Raw genomic sequence first — 20,773 nt, forward strand, 5'->3', positions numbered from 1 at the left:
CCTCACCCGACCTTCCTGGGGGACTAAACGTGCTGGACCTCAGATCCGATGAGAACGGCGGTTGGAGTTCTCACTCATTTTGTTCAGCTTTTCCAAGGAATGCTTTTTGAGGGAGGCATCATCATTGATCCGAGCACGTTCTAGGATGCAGGACATTTTTCTGAGGCGGGAGGAGGCTCATCGAGTGAGCCAATGATCTCAAAGTTGTCCAGTGGCTTGATTTATCTGGATCCAAACCACTGGGCAGAGGAACAGTCAATCCACTCATAGAGCAAAGCCCAACATAACACTGGGGACATGTGGTCAGGCTGCCTCTAACAGGCCTAGAATTCCTCAAGTAAATGCTAAAACTTGGGCAGAGGAAAGCTTACCTTCTTCAGCAATCCACAGGCTTGGTGCACACCCAGGGACACATGTCTTTCAAGACTCCTACACACCTCTGGTCATGAAAGGAAGGGAAGGTCATCTCTTCAATGCTGACAGTCAACCTTGCATGGCCCCTCCACCTGGGACGTGTAGAGAAATCACATGCACACTTGAGAAACATACCCAGGTTCTCAGGTAACAATATCCATGCCAACCCTATCCCAGGGGTAACTAATACAATGGAAGTACTGACAATAACTCAGGAGGTTCTCTGATGCTGATGTCCTAGGTGGTCACTGCATGACTGTGAGCAATGGGAAGCTGTCCCTCACTCTTATTGTCCCTGGAACACTACACGTGCTGGACCTCAGATCCGATGAGAACGACGGCGGTTGGAGTTCTCACTCATTTTGTTCAGCTTTTCCAAGGAATGCTTATTGGAGGGAGTCATCATTGATCCGAGCACATTCTGGGATGCTGTATAACTGACCAGGGCAGGCTGGACAATCTACTGGGTAAGCCAATGTTATGAGACCCCCAATGCCCTGGACAATCATGATCCACACCACCAAGTAAGAGGAAGCATCAATCCACTCTTGGAGGGACAGCCATAGGCCCCTGGGGATACATGGACAGGGCATGCCCAATAGGTCTACTAAATCTAAAGTCACAGCCAAGAACTGGCACAGAGGGATGCTTACCTTCCTGAGCGGTCCAGAGGCGTGGTGCACACCCAGGGACACACTTCTTCCATGACTCCCGCACACGTCTGGTCATCAAAACAGATGTTGGTCTCTTCTTGGCTGATGGTGAGCCCTGCATGGCCACTCCACCTGGGAAGTGTACAGAAATCACATGCACACTTGAGTAACATACCCAGATCCTCAGTAAACAATATACATGTCAAGCTTTCCCCCCAGTAAGGACCTGTCTGTCCTGTACAGCTATCCCTTAGGAGAGACTGCAGGTGTGTGTGATACCCTGAGGGCAGGGATGGATGCAGCTGTGTGTGCACGTGGCCCTGCACAAAGGACTCAGCACCTGAACAAGCACATCTTAGGCACAGAACCCTAGAACCACCTCCGGCATCACAAGAAAGGAAGCTGTGGCCTCCAAAAGTAAGGGTGCAAACTCTGACCAGAAGAGCCTTCAAAACCAGTGTACAAACTCCTTTCACAGTCGCTCCTTCTGAACAAATCACACCCATTCTACTTAGACTCTCTTCAACACTATGCGCCTACAAGCTGTCCCAGGTAAACCGACTTGCTAGAAACCAGTGACTGCTAGAATAATGGAAGTCCCAATATAAGTAGCACCAGTGGCACCTGAGCTACAGACAGAGGTCGCCTACCTTAGTCTTAAGTGGCATAATGAGTTCAGCCGCATGAATCTTTCAGCTCACTAGGACTCGGTGTCCCCAGAGGTCAGCAGCTCTGAGGAATAGCTCTTTACCCATCATGACCCAGGGTAAAACCAACTCAAACTAGGGCACATTCCCCTCCAGGGACTGGCCATTTCCTCATCCAGGGAGATTCAAGGCCTCATCTCAGTGGAAACATTCCAGCACTTGGCTGCCTTGACCAAAGAAGCATCCTCATGCCTGCCAGGCATATGCCAGGAAAACTAGCCTCAGTCACTACACCCAGCACGGAGCAGTGAGTGTCAGGGACAAGAACCCCGAAAGGTTTGGCTTTGGCATGAGTCTACAACCTCGGAGTCAACAGTGACCACACCCTTGGCAAGTAATCCCACAAAGGTAGTGACAAAGCTCAAACACTCAATTCATGAAGACAAGAACCAGAATTGAAATAAAACACATCGTCTGCACAAAGAACAGGGACTTTTTCCCAAGGGATATGGAACCCCCTGGCAGTGAGCCTAACAAAGCAGTGTTCCCGGTCTCTGCCAAGCCCACAGGATTCCACCGACAAATCTCAACCATGGGAAGGTGTAAGACACCTGTGCCAGGAAAACTGGACTATGCTTGAGAAGTACTATGGCCTTAAATTCTATGGGCCCTGAGAGACAAAGGTCAAAAGAAATGTTCCCTGTAGCAGCTGAACCAGGCAGGGTAGGTTGTCTAGTCAGCTGACATAGGCCATTAAACCTCTCAAAATAGTGAAAGAACCACAGAGTGACACTGCCCTGAAACACTAAACAAACATCCTTCATCCACCGCAGTGTCATATGCAAGCTCCCTGACACCTACCCTGAATGGCAACAAGTGACAGTCCCATCAGTGTCAAGAGAAACCCCTGGCACACAAACGACCACCACTGTATGAAACAGAGACACTATGATGTGAAAGCCCAGGGACTCAAACTCCGAATGTTCGCTCAGTGACTCTTCCTTCCTGTCCAGGCCATAAGCCACCAGTGTCTTCACATCAGTGCTTGGAACACAGCACAGCTGATGGTTTGCTGCTAGGTGTGTACCTTAGGTGACTATGTTACAAATAGGAGCTTCCTGCCTGTCCGGCCAGCATGGCTCAGTGGTTGAGCATCAACCTAGGATCCAGGAGATCGCGGTTCGAGTCCCGGTCAGGACACATGCCCGGATTGAGGGCTCGATCCCCAGTAGGGGGCGTGCAGGAGGCAGCCGATTAATGACTCTCTCACCATTGATGTTTCTCTCCCCCTCTCCCTTCCTTTCTCTGAAATCAATAAAGACATTTAAAATTAAAAAAAACAACAACAGAAGCTTCCGTCCATCACTGCACCATAACTTAATCATCTGCAAATCACCACCAACACTTTGGGGAACTCACAATTTCTCTCCAAGTCAAAAGGCAAGAACAGCTATCACTACGTGCTGGGTGATGGGCTCTAATAAGAAGCCACACAAGTTTTGTTCTGTGCTGCCCAAGCCAGAGCTGTAGGGGCTACCACTGCAGCAGGAAACTGGCCAACACATATCGACGCCATGAGCTCACTGGGCCTTGGCCAACGACACACTCTTGGACTCTCAGGACTGAAATGCTAAATGGCCATCACACCATGACTACACAGACTGGACACTCCAAACCAGAACCCGTGACTCATGGACCCTCAAACATAGTGTGAAGTGAATGACTCCTAGATGGAAGGTGCTCAATTGCTGACGCCCTGGGCGGTGCTTGCATGAGTGTGACCAAGGGGAAGCTGTCCCTCAGTCCTACCATCCCTGGGGTACTAAATGTGCTGGACCTCAGTTTCCGATGAGAACGACGGTTGGAGTTCTCACTCATTTTGTTCAGATTTCCAAGGAATGCTTATTTGAGGGAGTCATCATTGATCCGAGCACATTCTGGAACACTGCAAAATTTAGAAGTCTGGCTGGGCAGCTCATTTGGGTAAGTTAATGACCACAGAGTCCTCTAGCAGCCTGGGGCATCCAGACACACACCACTGAGCAAGAGGAACACTCAGTCCACTTTTGGACAGGAACCCCTCATGACACTGAGGCCACCCAAACAAGCCACCTCTAGCAGCTCTAAGAAACATGAAAGCAGATGGCTGCACTTGGAGCACAAGGATGCTCACCTTTCTCCGTGATCCCCAGGCTCATACACCCGAACATCCGCTGGGACTCCGTGAACATCCAGTGTTCCAAGGAGAGAAAGGTCATCTTTTCTCTGCCTAAGAAGAACCTTGCGATGCAACTCCACCTGCGCAGTAGACAGAAATCACACATGTTTGAGAAATCTACCCAGGTTCTCAAGTACCAGGACCCATGTCATCCTCTCTCCCTTAGTGGGCCTTGCATCTGATTGTCACCTACTTCTGTCCCTGAGGTATGACTGAAGGCAGGTGTACTATCATGTGTGTAGGTCAGCCTACAAATATGTTGCACATGTTCATGGCCAGAGGCTCCTCATCTGAACAGGCCAGCCCCCTGCAAAGGCCTCTGGACATACTTGCTGCCTCCAATTCAAAGGAAGACCTATTGCTTTTTTAAAAAATGTAAAGTTTGACCACATGGGACTGCTCAGTTAATTAGGCCTGTGACACCTTCTATCACGGTCACTCCTTCTGTACACAAAAAGTACATTAATTCATTAATTCTTACATGCTCTTAACAACTGGACTATGAAATACATTTAGACACTTGGTCCTGAAAACTTTCACAAGTGAACCTCATGCTGGAAACACAACGACCACTGAAACAGCAAAACCACTGACACAAAGCCTCACAGCATTAGCACAGCAGCTACAGGGCACCTGTTCATGCTCACTAAAACCAATGCCCGCACCGGAACAATAGCAATCCTGTGGGGTATCTGTGGTCTTCAACCACCATGATCAGAACAAAAATCCATCTGAAACTAGAACACATTCTCCACCAAAGACATTGCATAAGTCAACCCCATGGGATTCCAGGTGTGACCTCTTATCAGCATGGAGCACCACCAATGACCTCAGAGCTCCAGCGCTTCATCCATGAGTACAAGGGAGGAAATTCTTTTAAAAAATGCATCTCCTGAACAATAGCACTTGAACATTTTCCAGGCTAGCAACATGTCCACAGCAGTGGGCCTGGGATCTTACTGTCCACAGTCTTGGCCATGCCCACAGGCTTCCACTGGTAAAAATCAATCCCTCTGGACAAAATGGGAGACACTGGTGCCAAGAAAATAACGACCTGCCAGGTAGCACTTTGACTTGGGAAGCGCCCAACTTAGGGGCAAAAGGACAAAAGAAATATTGGCCAACCCACTCAATTAAAGCATGATGGTGGGAAGGAATTTGCCACTGAACACCATCAAATGGACTAGGAGGAAAACCACTGACACCGCTACTCTGGAATGGAAACCGTAAGTGAACCAAAGTCAGAAACCAGAGTCCCGTACTCAAGAACAGCGACCACTCCCCTGGTGGGCACCCAATGTATGCTCCTTCAAGGCCCTGAGAGGATCCCTGAAATACCATGATGACCACCTCAGTTTCAACAGAACAGGCAGTCCATTCCATGGAAGCCACTGGAACCACAGTATGACTTGTCCTCTTCAAGATCTCTGGAATGGCCATCAGCCACCCCAGCAACTTCACTTCATAGCTCAGTTCACAGCACAGTGCAATGTTGTCCTGTGAATTCACACCTTGAATTTCAATTGGGTGAGTAGCAGAAATAGAGGACCTGTCAATTGCAGCACCATGATCTAATCGTTCCTCTGTTGCTGTCCCAAACCCATGATGGCCTGAAATTATCTGACCTTTACAAAAGGCAAGAACAGGTTGACAGCTTGCCAGGATAGGGCTCAAACTGAAACCACAGAGGCGTCTGCTCTTAGCTCCACACAAAGGACACCAAGGCAACCACTGGAGCAAGAGCCTCAACGAGACACATCTACACCATGGTCTCAATGGGCCTGTGCCACAGCCACACGAGACAACTGTTAGGATTAGAATACACGGTAGTTGATAAAAGAAAATGACTGGCAATTCACCCAAACACCATCCATCATTAAAGCCCAACTAATGCAATGAGAATAGTGACAGTCATTCAGGGGGGTCTCTGAAACTGAAGCACTGGGAGGAGCTTGCACGAGTGCGACCAAAGGGAAGCTGTCCCTCACTCCTACAGGCCCTGGGAAACTAAACGTGCTGGACCTCAGATCCGATGAGAACGACGGCGGTTGGAGTTCTCACTCATTTTGTTCAGCTTTTCCAAGGAATGCTTTTTGAGGGAGGTGTCATCATTGATCCGAGCACGTTATGAAACAGAGGACATTTTGGACAGGCACGGGGGAAGCTCATCTAGTGAGCCAATGACCTCGAAGTTCCGCAGTAGCTTGGATTATCCAAACCACTGGACAAGAGGAAGTCAATCCACAAATAGAGCAAAGCCCAGCATAACACTGGGGACACGTGGACAGGCTGCCTCTAGCAGGCCTAGAATTCCTCAAGCACATGGTAGAATTTGCGACAGAGGAATGCTTACCTACCTGAGAGATCCACAGGCATGGTGCACAGCCAGGGAAACACTTCCACCAGGACTTCCAAACACATCCCATCATCAAAGGAAAGGTAAGTCGTCTCTTCCTTGCTGACAGCGAGACTTACATGGCCACTCAACCTGGGAAGTGTAAAGAAATCATATGCATATTTGAGAAATGTACCCAGGTTGTCAGGTAACAATATCCTTGCCAACCTTTCCCCCAGGTATGCCTCCTATCTGCATGGACCATTATCACACAGGAGTGACTGCAGGAGTGTGATACCATGAGGGCAGGCTGGTGCGCAGCTGTGCTCACACACTTTGTAGTGCTTGCATGAGTGTGACCAAGAGGAATCTGTCCCCTCACTCCTACAGTCCCTGGGAAAATGAATGTGCTGGACCTCAGATCCGATGAGAACGACGGCGGTTGAAGTTCTCACTCATTTTGTTCAGCTTTTCCAAGGAATGCTTATTGGAAGGAGTCATCATTGATCCAAGCACATTCAGGGAAGCAGGATATTTTGGCCTGGCAGGGTGGAGGGTCATCTAGTGAGCCAATGACCTCAAAGTTCTCCAGTTGTTTACATTAACCATATACAAAAAACTGGGTAAGATGAACAGTCACTCCACTCTAGATCAAAGCCCAGGACAACACTGGGGACACGTGGAAAGGCTGTCTGCATCAGCCTGTGACATCCTCAACCAAATGTTAGAACTTGGGGCAGAGGAAAGCTTACCTTCTTGAGCCATCCACAGGCAGGGTGCACACCCAGGGACACATGTCTAACAGGCCTCCCACACACCTCCAGTCATCAAAGGAAAGGAAGGTCATCTTCATGGGGGATGGCGAGCCTTGCACGGCCACTCCACCTGGGAAGTGTAGGGAAATCACATGCACATTTAAGAAATGTACCCAGTTTACCAGGCAACAAGATCCATACCACCCTTCCCCCCCAGGTAGCCTTGCACCTAACTGTCCCTTGTATCTCTACCCATTAGGAGTGACTGAAGGTGTGTGTGATACCACAAGGGTAGGCAGGTATGCAGCTGTGCTCACACCCTTGGTGGTGCTCGCATGAGTGTGACCAAGAGGAAACTGTCCCTCACTCTACCTTCCTGGGGGACTAAATGTGCTGGACCTCAGATCCGATGAGAACGACGGCGGTTGAAGTTCTCACTCATTTTGTTCAGCTTTTCCAAGGAATGCTTATTGGAAGGAGTCATCATTGATCCAAGCACATTCAGGGAAGCAGAATATTTTGGCCTGGCAGGTTGGAGGCTCATCTAGTGAGCCAATGACCTCAAAGTTCTCCAGTTGTTTACATTAACCATATACAAAAAACTGGGTAAGAGGAACAGTCACTCCACTCTAGATCAAAGCCCAGGACAACACTGGGGACACATGGGAAGTCTGTCTGCATCAGGCCTATGACATCCTCAACCAAATGTTAGAGCTTGGAGGAGAAGAATGCTTACCTTCTTCAGCCATCCACAGGCAGGGTGCACACCCAGGGACACACGTCTAACAGGCCTCCCACACACCTCCAGTCATCAAAGGAAAGGAAGGTCGATTTTTCATGGCTGATGGAAAACCTTGCATGGCCACTCCACCTGGAACGTGTAGAGAAATCACATGCACATTTCTGAAACACAGTTTCAGGTAATAATATCCATTCAAACCCTTCCCCAGGAGTAACTAATGCAATGAAAATATAAAGAGAAATTCAAGTGGCTCTTTGATACTGACGTCCTAGGTGGGGCTGGCATGAATGTGACCAACGGGAAGCTGTCCCTCTCACTACCTTCCTGGAGAATTGAGCATGCTGGACCTCAGATCTGATGAGAATGGCAGTTGGAGTTCTCATTTTGTTTAGCTTTTCCAAGGAATGTACATTGGAGGGAGTCATCGTTGATCTGAGCACATTATGTGATGGAGGAGATTTTACTGAGGCAGGGGGCAGTTCATCTAGAGATCCAATGACCTCAAAGCTCTCCAGAAGCTTGGATTACCTGGATCCAAACCACTTGGCAAGAGGAATAGTCAATCCACTCATAGAGCAAAACCCAGCATAAAACACTGGGGACATGTGGACAGGCTGCCTCTTAGCAGGCCAATGAAATCCTCAACCAAATGGAAGAACTTAGGGTACAAGAATGCTTACCTTGCTGAGCAATCCACAGGCATGGTGTGCACCCAGGGACACACGTCTTCCAGGGCTCCCCGACACCTCTGGTCATCAAAGGAAAGGAAGGTCAGCTCTTCATGGTTGATGGGGAGCCTTGCACAGCCACTCCATCTGGGAGGTGTAAAGAAATCACATGCATGTTTGAGAAATATACCCAGGTTCTCAGGTAATAATATCCATGTCAACCTTTTCTCTGGTTAAGCCTGGCACCTGCCTATCATGTACCTCTATCCCTTAGGCATGACTGCAGGTGTGCGTGATACATGAGGGTAGATAGGTGTGCTGCTTTACATGAACGTGGTCCTGGGCAGGGGACTCAGCACCTGAACAGGCACATCTTGGGCCCAGACACTAAAAACACACCCTGATTCCCAACATAGGAATGTGGGGCCTTCAAAGGATATGATTAAACTGTGACATCAAGAGGCTTAAACAACAGTTAACGGACTCCCTCTTTCACAGCCACTCCTTCCTAGCAAATCAACCCATTCTATGTACACTCTCTTCCTGTCTGTGGATCCAATGTCAACATGGATACTGTTTGTCTGCTGTGTCACACATAAATCACACTTGAAGAAACCAGCAACAGCATGAACATCAAAGCCACCCAGCGGCACCAATGGCACTCTTGGAGAAGTAGCCTGTCTTAATCTTAATGGGCAAATCAGTTCAGGCCAGGTGAATCTTTGAATTAACTAAGCTGAAGTGTCCTCATGGTCCAGCAGCTAATCAGAGAGGGATGGCTCCTCTTCAGCCACCATGACCCAGGGTAGAACTGGACTGAAACTAGGGCACATTCCCTACCAGGGACCGGGAATTTCCTCATCCAGGAAGATTCAAGGCCCTGACCTCCATAGAAACGTTCCAACATTTGGCTGCCTTGACTGAAGGAGCATGTCATGCCTGCAGATGAAGATTCTGAAGAAGTAGCCTCCATTGCTGCACCCAACATGGAGCAGTATCGGGCAAAGCCACGAGAGATTTATATTTTGCCCGAGTCTACAAGGTAGATTCAACAAGTGACCACACCCTTGGCAGGTAATACGAGAAATGACCTCAGAAAGCTCAAATGGCCCATTCAGGAATACAGGAAGAAGAACTGAAAATATATGTATGTGTCACCTTAACAGATGTGCAACTTCCAAGGGACCACCCGGCAGTCCCAGTACTCATGATATCTGCTATGTGCACAGGTATCCACACAAAAAAATCTAACCCACCAGACAAAGACATAAGACACTGTGCTGGGAAAATCAAACCACCCTGAAGATATACTTTGACCTTAACACTGCTGGGCCTTATCAAGACAAAGGTCAAAGGGAATGTACCCTAAGCAATGTGACCACAGCGATCCAGCTGGCCTGCTGTAATGAGCCACGGGGCACCTCAATGCACTAAAGACAGGTCTTTGAGCACCACTGTCTAAAATGGAGACACCAAGTAAACAACCTGCAGCCACCACAGCACCATGTATAAGGGCCTGAACCTTCCTGAGTAGGTACCAATTGTCAGCACCATCAGGGCCTAAAGAAATCCCATAGAGCCAATCACTGCTCTTGGATCAAATTAAGATAGTACATTGCAAGGAAACAATTGGAATCGCATTCTACCCTGTCCTTTCGGTTGTCTACCCTTCCTTTCCAGGCCATCATCCACCACAGTGTGCTCCTGTCAAGCTTGAACACAGCACAGTCCATGGATGGCTGCCATGGCTGCACCCTGGGTATGTTACAAATAGACACTTCTGACTGCAGCACCAAGGGTCACATACATTATTTGGCCAACACCTCGGGAATCAAAATTCCCCACAAGTTAAAGGGCAAGGACAGGTATCACTGCCTCTTGGGTAATGAGCTCTTAATCAGAAGCCATACAAGTTTTGTTCTTTGGTGACCAAGCCAGAGCTGCAGGGGCTACCACTGTAGCAGGAACCTGGCCAACAAAGACCCATGCCATCAGCTCATTGAGCCTAAGCCAATGCCACGTCTCCAACTCCTAGGACTGAATTGCTAGATGGCCAGCATGCCGACAATGAATAGGCATTCAAGCCAAAACCTTTGATTTGTGGACACCCAAGGACAGAAGCGAAGTCATTGAATACACAGATGGAAAGCGCTGAAATGCTGATGCCCTGGGTGGTGCTTGCATGAATGTGACCAAGAGGAAGCTGTCTTTCACTCCTACTGTCCCTGGGGCACTAAATGTGCTGGACCTCAGTTTCCGATGAGAACGACGGTTGGAGTTCTCACTCATTTTGTTCAGCTTTTCCAAGGAATGCTTATATATGGGAGTCATCATTGATCCAAGCACATTCTGAAAAATCTAGCAAGACTGATTTTATCACCCATTGGGTGAAACAATGACCTCAGAGTCCTCCAGTGGCCTGCAGGATCTAGATCCAACCACAGAGCATAAAACAGTCCACTCATGGAGGAACCCCATGTGCTATTCGGAACACCCAAACAAGCCGCCTCTAGCAGTTTTTAAAAATTTGGTAGGTGATGGAGAAACTTGGAGCAGAGCAACACTTACCTTCCTGAGTGATCCTGAGGCATGGTGCACACTCAGGGCCACACTTCCTATTGGACTCCCATGAACCTCAGGTCATCCAGGCAGAGAAATGTCTTTTTTTCTTGGCTGATGAAGAACCTTGCAATGCAGCTCTACCTGAGAAGTGGGCAGAAATTGTAGGTATGTTTGAGTAATGTACCCAGGTCCTCAGGTAATTAATCCATGTGATCCTCTCTGTTGTGTTAGTCCCTGCATCTGATTACCACCTACTTCTCTCCCTCAAGTATGACTGCAGACATGTGATACGATGCATGGAGGTCAGTCTGTAAATATGTGGCATGTGTTCATGGGCAGAGGTCTCCTCATCTGAATGCCAAGCCTACCACCAATTGCTAGCCATTGAAGGAAGTCCATCTCTTCAACAAGCATAAAAAAGGGAAACCTTTTTACCTACTGGGGCACCTAACACAGGCTGAGGACTGCTTCTGAACAAAAGAAAACATACTGATTCTTAGTACATGCTCTTAATGACTGTATGTGAAGTCACCTTGAACACTGTGTCCCAGTAAACTGTCACAGGTGAACTGCACTTGATGGAAACACAGCAACCACCAAAAACATGAAACCAACGACATAAAGCCTGGTACTAGTATCACACTAGGTACACACAGCACACCCCTGAGTTAATCTAAAGGGTCCAGTGACTTCAGGCCAGGCACCTGTTCATACAAACTGAGCCAAATGTGCTGACAAAAAATGGAACCAGAGAAGTATTCATGGTCTTCAACCACCATGACCCAGAAAGAAAACCCAATAGAAACCACTGTGGTTGACATCCACAGACCAGGCATTTTCCCCTTCAGAAAAATTCCGTTTTCAAAAAAAGTTCAAATATTAACAGTATCTATTCAAAAGTAGCAACCTCATTCTGGCTGGTCAAGTGCCCCCAAAAGGAGCCTTAAATCCTGGACCACCCTGGGAAGTGATGACCAGCAGGGAGCACAGTCATAAAGATTTCAATATTGCATATGGCAACCCCAAGGTATGACGTCTCCTTCAACACAGAAACTATGCCCATGACGTCACAGAGTTCCAATATGTAATTCACAAAGACATGAAGAAGAATGATACAAGACACATGATATACCTCCAAAATAGAAATCTCTTCACAATTGTGTGCTGGCGATCTTAGCGCTGATCGCCCACAGTCTCTGACATACCCACAGGCAGGCACGAGATGGTAAATCTCAATCCCTCTGAAGAAAATGGGTCACACCCATGCTAAGAAAATAGCACCCTCCTGAGAAGGACTTTGACCTGGGAAGTTTCCTACCACGAAATAAAAGGACAAAGAAAGTGGTGGCCAAGACACTCAAATCAGAGAAGGCTGGGTAGCAGGCATGGGGCAGTGAAACACTTAAAACACTAGGAACAGGTTCCCAACTTGCAGGACTGGGGGCTCTAATGAGGAACCCTTGGGAGCATCTCCTCCTCGGGTCCATACCCAGCACCCCAAGAGATGTATCTGAAGCAAGAATCAATCCAGGACATATCCACATAATGGTCTTGATGGGCCTCTAGAATAGCCACACTACACCACTATTAGGAATAGAATACATACTTACGGGTAAAAGACGACCAACCACTCACCCAAAAATGATTGATCATAAACACCCAACTAACAACATTAAAGTATTGATAGTGAGCCAGGAGGCTCTCTGATACTGACACCCTGGGTGGTGCTTGCAAGAGTGTGACCAAGAGGAAGATGTCCCTCACTCTTACTTTCCCTGGGCAATGAACATGCTGGACCTCAGATCTGATGAAAATGACAGTATGAGTTCTCACTCATTTTGTTCAGCTTCCAAGGAATGCTTTTTTTGAGGACGTCATCATCAATTCAAGCACATTCTGGGATGCAGGACATTTTGGTGAGGCTGGATGAGACTCACCTAGTGAACAATTACTTCAGGCTTCTCCAGAGGCTTGAATTAATCATGTCCAAACCACAATCTACTTATAGAGCAAAGCCCAGCATAACACTGGGGACATGTGCACAGGCTGCCTCTACCAAGTCTAGAAACCCTCAAGCAAATGATAGAATTTGGAACAGAGGAATGCTAACCTTCCTAAGCGATCCATGGGTATCATGCACACCCAGGAACACGTGTTCCGGGACTCCTGCACACCTCCAGTCATCCAAGGAAAAGTAGGTCATCTCATTGCTGATGGCGAGCCTTGCATTGCCACTCCACCTGGGAAGTGAAGAGAAATCACATGCACATTTGATAAGAGTACCCAGAAACTCAGATAACAAGATCCAAGCCAACCTTTCCATGCTGATAAGCCTTTCACCTATCATGTACCTCTATCCCTTAGGAGAGACTGCAGGCATGTGTGCTACCCTGAGGATAGGTCGGTATGCAGGCATGTGTGCATGTGCTATAAAGAGGACTCAGCATCTGAACAAGCACATTTTAGGCACAGAACCCTAGAATTACACCCTTCTCAAAAAAAAAAAAAAGGGAGGCTTGAGAGAAAGCCTGCAAACTCTAATCAGGGAGATTCTGTAATAGTCTACAAACTCCTTTCACAGCCACTCCTTCCGAGCAAATCTCACCAATTGGCGAACACCCTCTTCCTGACCGTAGATGTGATGTCAACCAAGAATCACTGGCCCAGCTGGCATGGCTCAGTGGTTGAGCATCAACCTATGACCTAGGCGATCATGGTTCAATTCCTGGTCAGGGCACATGCCCAGGTTGCAGCCTCAATCCCCAGTGGGGGGTGTGCAGCAGGCAGCTGATCAATGACTCATCACTGATGTTTCTCTCTCTCTCTCTGCCTCTCCCTCTCCCTTCCTCTCTCTGAAATCAATAAAGATTTATTTAAAAACCACTGGGTTGCATTTTTCTGAAATGGAGACTCCAACTGAACAATCTTCACACACCACACCACCATAAATATGGGCCCTGAAGCCTTCCCTGGTAGACAGCAAATGGCAGCCCCACTGTGGCCAAGAAAATCCCTAGGAAGCTGATGACTCCCATCAGAGCAAACAAAGACAACACGTCCCATGGAATCACACACCAACTTGTCCTCTATGTGACCTTCCCTTCCTGGCCAACGCATCGGCCACTACAGGGTCTTCACTTCAATGCTTGGAACATAGCACAGTCCATGGTGGCCACCATGCTTGGTGAGAATGTTACAAATAGGAGCTTCTAACTGCAGCACCGCAGCCTAATCATCTGCAATGGGCTGCCAACACCTTGGGGAACTCAAAATTCTTCACCAAGTCAAAAGGCAAAAAAAGGTATCACTACCTGCAAGGCCTGGAGCTCTGATCAGAAGCCATGAGATCTTTGTTCTTTGGCGCCAAAGCCAGACCATCTGAAGGTAATTCTGAAGCTGAAACCTAGCCAACCCAGATCCACCCATGAGATCCACCTGTGAGACTAGGCCTAGGCAAAAACCACAGTCTACCACTCCTAGGTCAAAATGCTAGAGTGCTACCACTATAGCAATGACTGGGCATCCAAACAGGAACCTTTGATTCATGGACACCCAATGATGGCAGCAAAGCCACTGAGCCTCACAAGAATGTGCTCAAAACCTGATGCCCTGGGTGGTGTTTGCAAGTGTGTGACCAAGGGAAAGCTGTCCCTCACTCTTATCGTCCCTGGGACACTAAACATGCTGGACCTCAGATCCGATGAGAATGACAGTATGAGTTCTCACTAATTTTGTTCAGCTTCCAAGGAATGCGCATTTGAGGAAGTCATCATAAATCTGAACACATTCTGGGATCCAGGTTATGTTACCAAGGCAGGCTGGGTTTGCCTAGTGGCGAGACAATGACCTCAGCATCCTACACAGGCCTGGGGCATACAGATCCACTGAGAAGGAGGAACAGCCAATCCACTGTGGAATCAAGTCCCAAATACCACTGCAGCATGTGTACAGGCTGTCTATAGAAGATATATGAAATCCTAAAGCAAATGGCAGGACATAGAGAAATGCTCACCTTCCTGAGCGAGCCACAGGCTGGTGTACACCCAGGGACACGTCTTCCTGGACTCTCGGACACCTCTGGTCATCAAAGGAAAAGAATGTTGTCTCTTCGTTGCTGCTGATGATCCTGCATGGCCACTCCATCTGGGAAGTGTAGAGAAATCACATGCACATTTCAGAAATATATCCAGATTCTCAGGTTATAATATCCATGCCAACCTTTCCCCCAGGTAAGCCCTGAATCTAATCATCATGTTATTCTATCCCTTGGGAGTGACTGCAGGTGTGTGTGATACCATGAGTGTAGGTGGGTCTACAGGTCATGTTCCTGCGCAGAGGACTCAGCTTCTGAACAAGCCTAGCATTCACCCAGATCCCTACCCAATCATGCCCTGCTTCCCAACAATGGAAGATGGGACCTTCAAAAGGGAGGGTGCAACTCTGACCTCAACAGACTTCTACAATAATCTGTAGATACCTTTCTCAAAGCTGCTCTTTCTGAAAAAGCACACATTGCCTTTGTGTACCCCTCTCCCTGACAGTGGACGTTATGTCCTCTTGGACATGTGTCTGTGCAAGTTCTAATAAAGTAAACAGCACTTGTTAGAAACCAGCAACCACTTTAACAACAAATCCACCCATATATCTGTGGCACCAATGGCACTCATGCTACAGGCTGAAGTAGACTGTTTTAATTTTAAGTGACCCAGAGAGTTCAGGCCAGGCTAATAATATTTGAGCTAACACTAACTATCCTCACAGGCCAGCAGGAAAGCAGGAAAAATTGCTCCTTTTCAGCCACCATGACCCAGGGTATAACCCAACTGAAACTAGGGCACATTCCCCTCCGGGGACCAGGCATTTCCTCACCCAGGAAGATTCAAGGCCCTGACCTCTGTGCAAAAGTTCCAACACTCAGCTGCCTTGACCAAAGGAGCATCCTCGGCCTGCAGGTGAAGATTCTAAAAAAGGATCCTCCATCACTGCACCCAATATGGAGCAGTGTGTGTCAGGAGCACAGCCATGAAAGATTTACATTTTGCATGAGTCAGCTACCTGGGTTCAACAAGTGATCCCACCTTTGGCAGGTAATATGAAACACAACCTCAACAAAGCTCAAACGCTCCATTGACAGACAAGGAAAGGAAATGAAATAAAATATATCTTCTACATAAATGGATGTAGGTCTTTTCAACGAGAGTCATCAGTCCCTGGCAGTGCATATGACACCCTAGCACTCACAGTCTCTCCTATGTCCACACACTTCCACAGAACAACCGAAGCCATCTGAAGAAAATGTAAGACACCCAAGCCATCTGAAGAAAATGTAAGACACCCAATTGGACCACCCTGTAGAAGTACTTTGACCTTAGCACTTCTCTGCCTTATTTGGGCAAAGGGTAAAAGAGAATGTTTGGCTGAGCTTTGGGAACCAGGGTTGGCCTGCTGCCTGACATGAGTCACTGGGCATCCTTCAGGTGCTAAAATTAGAACGACTGAGTGACAAACTATGAAAGTGAGGTACCAAGTGAAAGACATTCACCTCCACATCACCATATTCTAGGGCCCTGAAGCCTTCCCTGATACATGTCAACAGGCACTCCATCAGGGCCAAGAGAAATCCTGGGAAGCTGGTGACATTTGGAACAAACGGAGACAAAACATATCATAAAAGCCTGTCATTGACGTTCCCTTTCTTTTCAAGTCATCAGAGTACCAAAATGGATTGAAAGTACTTAAGATAGAGGAGCTGCCAACTGCAGCACGATGGCATAATTGTCCATCTGTCCCTGCAAGACTGCCATGCTGTGCTCAAATAATCTGACCCAGCTAAAAGGCAAGAACAGGTTAACAACCTACCAGGCTGGGGCTCAAACTGAAATCATAGAGCTTCTGCTCTTAGCTCCACACAAAGGACACCAAGGCAACCACTGAAGCAAGAGCCTCAACAAGACACATCCATCCCATGATCTCAGTGGGCCCGTGCCACAGCCACACTGTACCATTGTTAGCATTAGAATATGTGGTCGTTTACAAGAGAAGATGACTGGCAATTCACCCAAACACCATCCATCATTAACACCCAACTAATGCAATGAAAACAGTGAGAGTCATTCGGGGGGCTCTCTGATGCTGATGTCCTGGGTGGTGCTTGCGTGTGACCAAGGGGAAGCTGTCCCTCACTCCACCTTCCACTGGGGGACTAAATGTGCTAGACCTCAGATCCGATGAGAACAGCGGCGGTTGGAGTTCTCACTCATTTTGTTCAGCTTTTCCAAGGAATGCTTTTTTTGAGGGAGTCATCATTGATCCGAGCACATTGTGGAAGCAGGACATGTTAGCAAGGCTGGCTGGACAGCTCACCTAGTGAGCCAATGGCTTTCAGTGCCCTCTAGTGCCCTGGAGCATCCAGGTCCATGCTACTGACTAATACAAATAGTCAATGTACTCTTAAAGCAAAACACCAAATACCACTGGGGACATGTGAACAGGCTGGCCTAGGTAGGTCTATGAAATCCTAACGCTAATGGCAGAATATAGGTCAGAGAAATGCCTACCTTCCTGAGCAATCCACAGGCATGGTGCGCACCAAGGGACACGCTTTTTCCAGGATTCCAGTGTACTTCCCACCATCAAAGGAAAGGTAGGTTGTCTCTTCATAGCCGATGGTGAGCCCTGCATGGCCACGCCACCTGGGAAGTGTAGAGAAATCACACGCACATCTGAGAAACATACCCACACAGTCAGTTAACAAGATCCATGTCCACCTTTCCTCCAGGTAAGCCTTGCACCTGTCTAACCCTTAGACGTGACTGCAGGCATGTATGATACCATGAGGACAGGCAGGTATACAGATAACACCCTGGGTGGTGCTTGTATGAGTGTGACCAAGGGGAAGCTGTCCTTCATTCTACCTCCTGGGGCATTAAACGTGCCGGACCTCAGTTTCCGATGAGAACGACGGTTGGAGTTCTCACTCATTTTGTTCAGCTTTTCCAAGGAATGCTTATTGGAGGGAGTCATCATTGATCCAAGCACATTATTTGAAAAACAAATTTTTTCGCAAGGTAGGTTGGGTGGCTCACTTAGTGAGATAATGACCTCAGTGCCCTCTAGTGGCCTAGAGCATCCATATCCAAGCCACTGAGCAAAAGGTACTATCAATCCACTCAAGCAAAACCCATTATATTAGAACAGGTGACCAGTTTGCCTCTATCAGGTCTATGAATCCCTAAACCACATGTCACAATTTGGGGCAGAGGAAATCTTACCTTCCTGAGAAATAGACAAGCATGGTGCACACCCAGGACACACTTCCTCCAGGATCCAGCACACCTCTGGTCGTTAAAGGAGAGAAACAGTTTCTTCATCGTTGATCGCGAGCCTTACGTGGCCACTCCATCTGGGAAGTGTAGAGAAATCACATGCACTTGTAAGGAACATACCCATAAAGTCAGGTAACAAGATCCATGTCAACCCTCCACCCATGGTAAGCCTTGCACCTGTCTATCATCCACCTCCCTTAGGCGTTACTGCATCCCTTAGGCATGACTGCAGGCGTGTGTGACACCATGAGGGTAGGTATGCAGCTATGTGTGAACATGGACGCATGCAGAGGACTCAACACCTGAACAAGAGCACAGTTCACGCCCAGATACCTAGCTTCATGCCCTCTTCCCAATAAAGGAAAACTGGCCTTCAAAAGGAAGGATCTAACTCTGACCTCAAGAGACATCTACAATAGTCTATAGACTCCTTTGCAGGTATATGTACATGCTCTGCCTGACTGTGACTGTGATGTCAACTTGGACAGTGTTTCCATGCAGCTTTCATGGGTGAACTGCACTAGATGGAAACACAGCAACCACCAAAAAAATAAACCACCGACATAAAGGCTGGCATGACTGACAGTGATGCAGGGCCAGAGTTGGCTATCTTAATCTTAAGTGACCAAGTCACTTTTGGCCAGGTGCCTTTTGCTGCTAATTCTCAAATTCCCTCAGCAGAATAAAAGGAAGTCTGAGGGGTATCTGTGGTCTTCACTCACCATGACTCTCAAGACGTAGGAGGGAGTTGTTCTCAATCTGGATTCAGTCCGTGATGCAGGCACAGTCAGGAGGGTAGGCTCAGCAGCTCTCCATGCTCTTCAGAAGCCTGAGGATCCAGACCCAACCACTGAGCAGGTGTAACTGTCCATCCACTGTGAGAGTGAACACTCGCGTGCCATTAGAGACACACCTTGAGTTCTCTATAGTGGGTCTATGAAGTCTTCAAGCAAATGGCAGAACTTGGGGCAGATGAATGCTTACTTCAGGATCAATTCAAGAGCATGGTGCAAACCCAGGCCCATAGTTTTTCCAGGAGTCCCACACATCTGTGGTCATCAAAGAAGAGGAAGGTCTTCTTCTCTTGGCCAATGGAGAGCCTTGCATAGCATGTTCATCAGACAAGTTTAGAAAAAGCATGCATGCTTGAGAAACTTACTTCAGGGTAGGCCGTGCAAGGATCAGTCAAAAGTAATACCATAAGTGTGCCCATTGCTGTTTTACATAGTTCATGTCCCATGGCCAGCCCTGGCGGGAATAGGGCATATGCCAATTCAGCAATCTTGGAGTTCCTCCCCCTGTGGGCTTCGTTCCATACAGTGATTTCTAAGGAAATTCAAGCATAATTTGTCAAAATAACATCTTCTTGACTGGAACACAAAACCTTTACTAAGTAGACTCAAATATTATGTGCACATAATATTTTGAGGTATCTTTAAGGAGTACAGCCCTAACCATTTTAATTTTTATCAATCACAACATGTGTGATTCAACACATGATCCATTCCTTGTCATGTCTACATTACAAAGGATAAACTAACATAGTTCATCTTGAAAACAGTAAGAATAGAAACAATAAATATCCTCTGCACAAAGAATTAACAAAAATATACATAAGTTTACTTTATCAATATTTATATGTATTATGTGTCTTATGTACACCGTTTATGTAGGCAAAATACAAGTCGCAGATTCAAATTATCTCTCTGAAAAAACTTTTTTCATAACATATAATGAACTCTTTCAACTCAAGGGGACAAATAACCCAATTAAAAACTTGAAATTATTTTAACAGACATTTTCCCAATGAAGACATACAAGTGACAAACACATTAAAATATGCTGAACATCATTAGTGACTGGGAAATAAGAAATGAAAAGTGACATTGGTGATGTGACAGTGTAAGAACAAATCCAAAAATATGTTCCTCCATAAAACATAAATAACAAAAAACAAAACAAAACAACAACAGGGAAAAGCTTGAAGAATCAACTTTGGAAATATGGAAACTGACCAAGAAGTGGCTGCAACCAAAGCATAGGTTAATCAAGAAAAAAATAGTTATATAACTTTCCCTTTCATATTTTTAAATAACTGCATCAAAATAATTGTAAGTCTAGGGTCATGAGTATATATGTATAAAAGAATAATTTGTGACAATCACAACAAAAAGAGAAAATGGAACAATACAGGAAAAAGATTTTATATATTATTTAAATTAAATTGGTATTAATTGAACTAATTGTTATAAATTAAGATGTTAATTGGTACAGCTAGAGAAGGCAACCACTAAAAAAATAACTCAGAAAATATATTTAAAAAACAAGGAGGAGCCCTGACCAGTGTGGCTCAGTTGGTTGGGTGTGGTCCTGTGCACCAAAAGGTTCCCAGTTCAATTTCCGGTCAGGGCATATGTCCGGGTTGCAGGCTTGATCCCAGGTAGGGGGCGTGGA

At 46.9% G+C, this 20,773-nt stretch overlaps 1 protein-coding gene, 10 non-coding genes and 2 pseudogenes across 11 annotated transcripts; all 13 read right to left on the reverse strand.

The window, feature by feature from the left end:
* Nucleotides 1–34: 34 nt before the first annotated feature.
* Nucleotides 35–131, reverse strand: LOC148090691 (small nucleolar RNA SNORD116). Its single transcript, XR_015716418.1, has one exon. It is a non-coding gene; the product is annotated as a small nucleolar RNA SNORD116 (small nucleolar RNA).
* Nucleotides 132–728: 597 nt separating this feature from the next.
* Nucleotides 729–826, reverse strand: LOC148090692 (small nucleolar RNA SNORD116). The gene has a single exon (XR_015716408.1). It is a non-coding gene; the product is annotated as a small nucleolar RNA SNORD116 (small nucleolar RNA).
* A 2,721-nt stretch (nt 827–3,547) lies between these two features.
* LOC148090693 (small nucleolar RNA SNORD116) lies at nt 3,548–3,642 on the reverse strand. Its single transcript, XR_015716396.1, has one exon. It is a non-coding gene; the product is annotated as a small nucleolar RNA SNORD116 (small nucleolar RNA).
* Nucleotides 3,643–5,950: 2,308 nt separating this feature from the next.
* Nucleotides 5,951–6,050, reverse strand: LOC148090694 (small nucleolar RNA SNORD116; annotated as a pseudogene).
* Nucleotides 6,051–6,250: 200 nt separating this feature from the next.
* Nucleotides 6,251–18,391, reverse strand: LOC107527373 (uncharacterized). Its single transcript, XM_087829178.1, has 9 exons — nt 18,266–18,391; nt 17,552–17,686; nt 15,007–15,137; nt 13,105–13,234; nt 11,001–11,135; nt 8,445–8,579; nt 7,759–7,893; nt 7,020–7,152; nt 6,251–6,420 (listed from the first exon to the last, which is right to left on the reverse strand). Exons 1-4 carry the CDS (start codon nt 18,286–18,288, stop codon nt 13,194–13,196), a joined length of 330 nt encoding a protein of 109 aa, XP_087685304.1. The 5' UTR covers nt 18,289–18,391; the 3' UTR covers nt 6,251–6,420; nt 7,020–7,152; nt 7,759–7,893; nt 8,445–8,579; nt 11,001–11,135; nt 13,105–13,193.
* LOC148090695 (small nucleolar RNA SNORD116) lies at nt 6,680–6,777 on the reverse strand. Its single transcript, XR_015716414.1, has one exon. It is a non-coding gene; the product is annotated as a small nucleolar RNA SNORD116 (small nucleolar RNA).
* On the reverse strand, nt 7,418–7,515 carry LOC148090696 (small nucleolar RNA SNORD116). Its single transcript, XR_015716415.1, has one exon. It is a non-coding gene; the product is annotated as a small nucleolar RNA SNORD116 (small nucleolar RNA).
* Nucleotides 8,108–8,198, reverse strand: LOC148090697 (small nucleolar RNA SNORD116). Its single transcript, XR_015716423.1, has one exon. It is a non-coding gene; the product is annotated as a small nucleolar RNA SNORD116 (small nucleolar RNA).
* On the reverse strand, nt 10,677–10,772 carry LOC148090698 (small nucleolar RNA SNORD116). Its single transcript, XR_015716397.1, has one exon. It is a non-coding gene; the product is annotated as a small nucleolar RNA SNORD116 (small nucleolar RNA).
* Nucleotides 12,788–12,881, reverse strand: LOC148090699 (small nucleolar RNA SNORD116). The gene has a single exon (XR_015716419.1). It is a non-coding gene; the product is annotated as a small nucleolar RNA SNORD116 (small nucleolar RNA).
* Nucleotides 14,681–14,773, reverse strand: LOC148090700 (small nucleolar RNA SNORD116). Its single transcript, XR_015716421.1, has one exon. It is a non-coding gene; the product is annotated as a small nucleolar RNA SNORD116 (small nucleolar RNA).
* On the reverse strand, nt 17,208–17,306 carry LOC148090701 (small nucleolar RNA SNORD116; annotated as a pseudogene).
* On the reverse strand, nt 17,931–18,026 carry LOC148090702 (small nucleolar RNA SNORD116). Its single transcript, XR_015716402.1, has one exon. It is a non-coding gene; the product is annotated as a small nucleolar RNA SNORD116 (small nucleolar RNA).
* Nucleotides 18,392–20,773: the final 2,382 nt, after the last annotated feature.

The sequence above is a fragment of the Miniopterus natalensis genome, chromosome 22 (genome assembly GCF_054644295.1).
Source record: "Miniopterus natalensis isolate mMinNat1 chromosome 22, mMinNat1.hap1, whole genome shotgun sequence".
NCBI lineage: Eukaryota > Metazoa > Chordata > Mammalia > Chiroptera > Miniopteridae > Miniopterus > Miniopterus natalensis.

Excerpts from the sequence above, each read along its gene's own strand:
- LOC107527373 (XM_087829178.1), bottom strand. The coding sequence starts at position 18,288 with ATGCTTGTCTATTTCTCAGGAAG. Across the intron at positions 15,138-17,551 it reads CCTGTGGATTGCTCAGGAAG|ATGGAGTGGCCATGCAGGAT; the intron begins GTAGGCATTTCT and ends TACACTTCCCAG. Across the intron at positions 13,235-15,006 it reads CCTGTGGCTCGCTCAGGAAG|GTGGAGTGGCAATGCAAGGC; the intron begins GTGAGCATTTCT and ends TTCACTTCCCAG.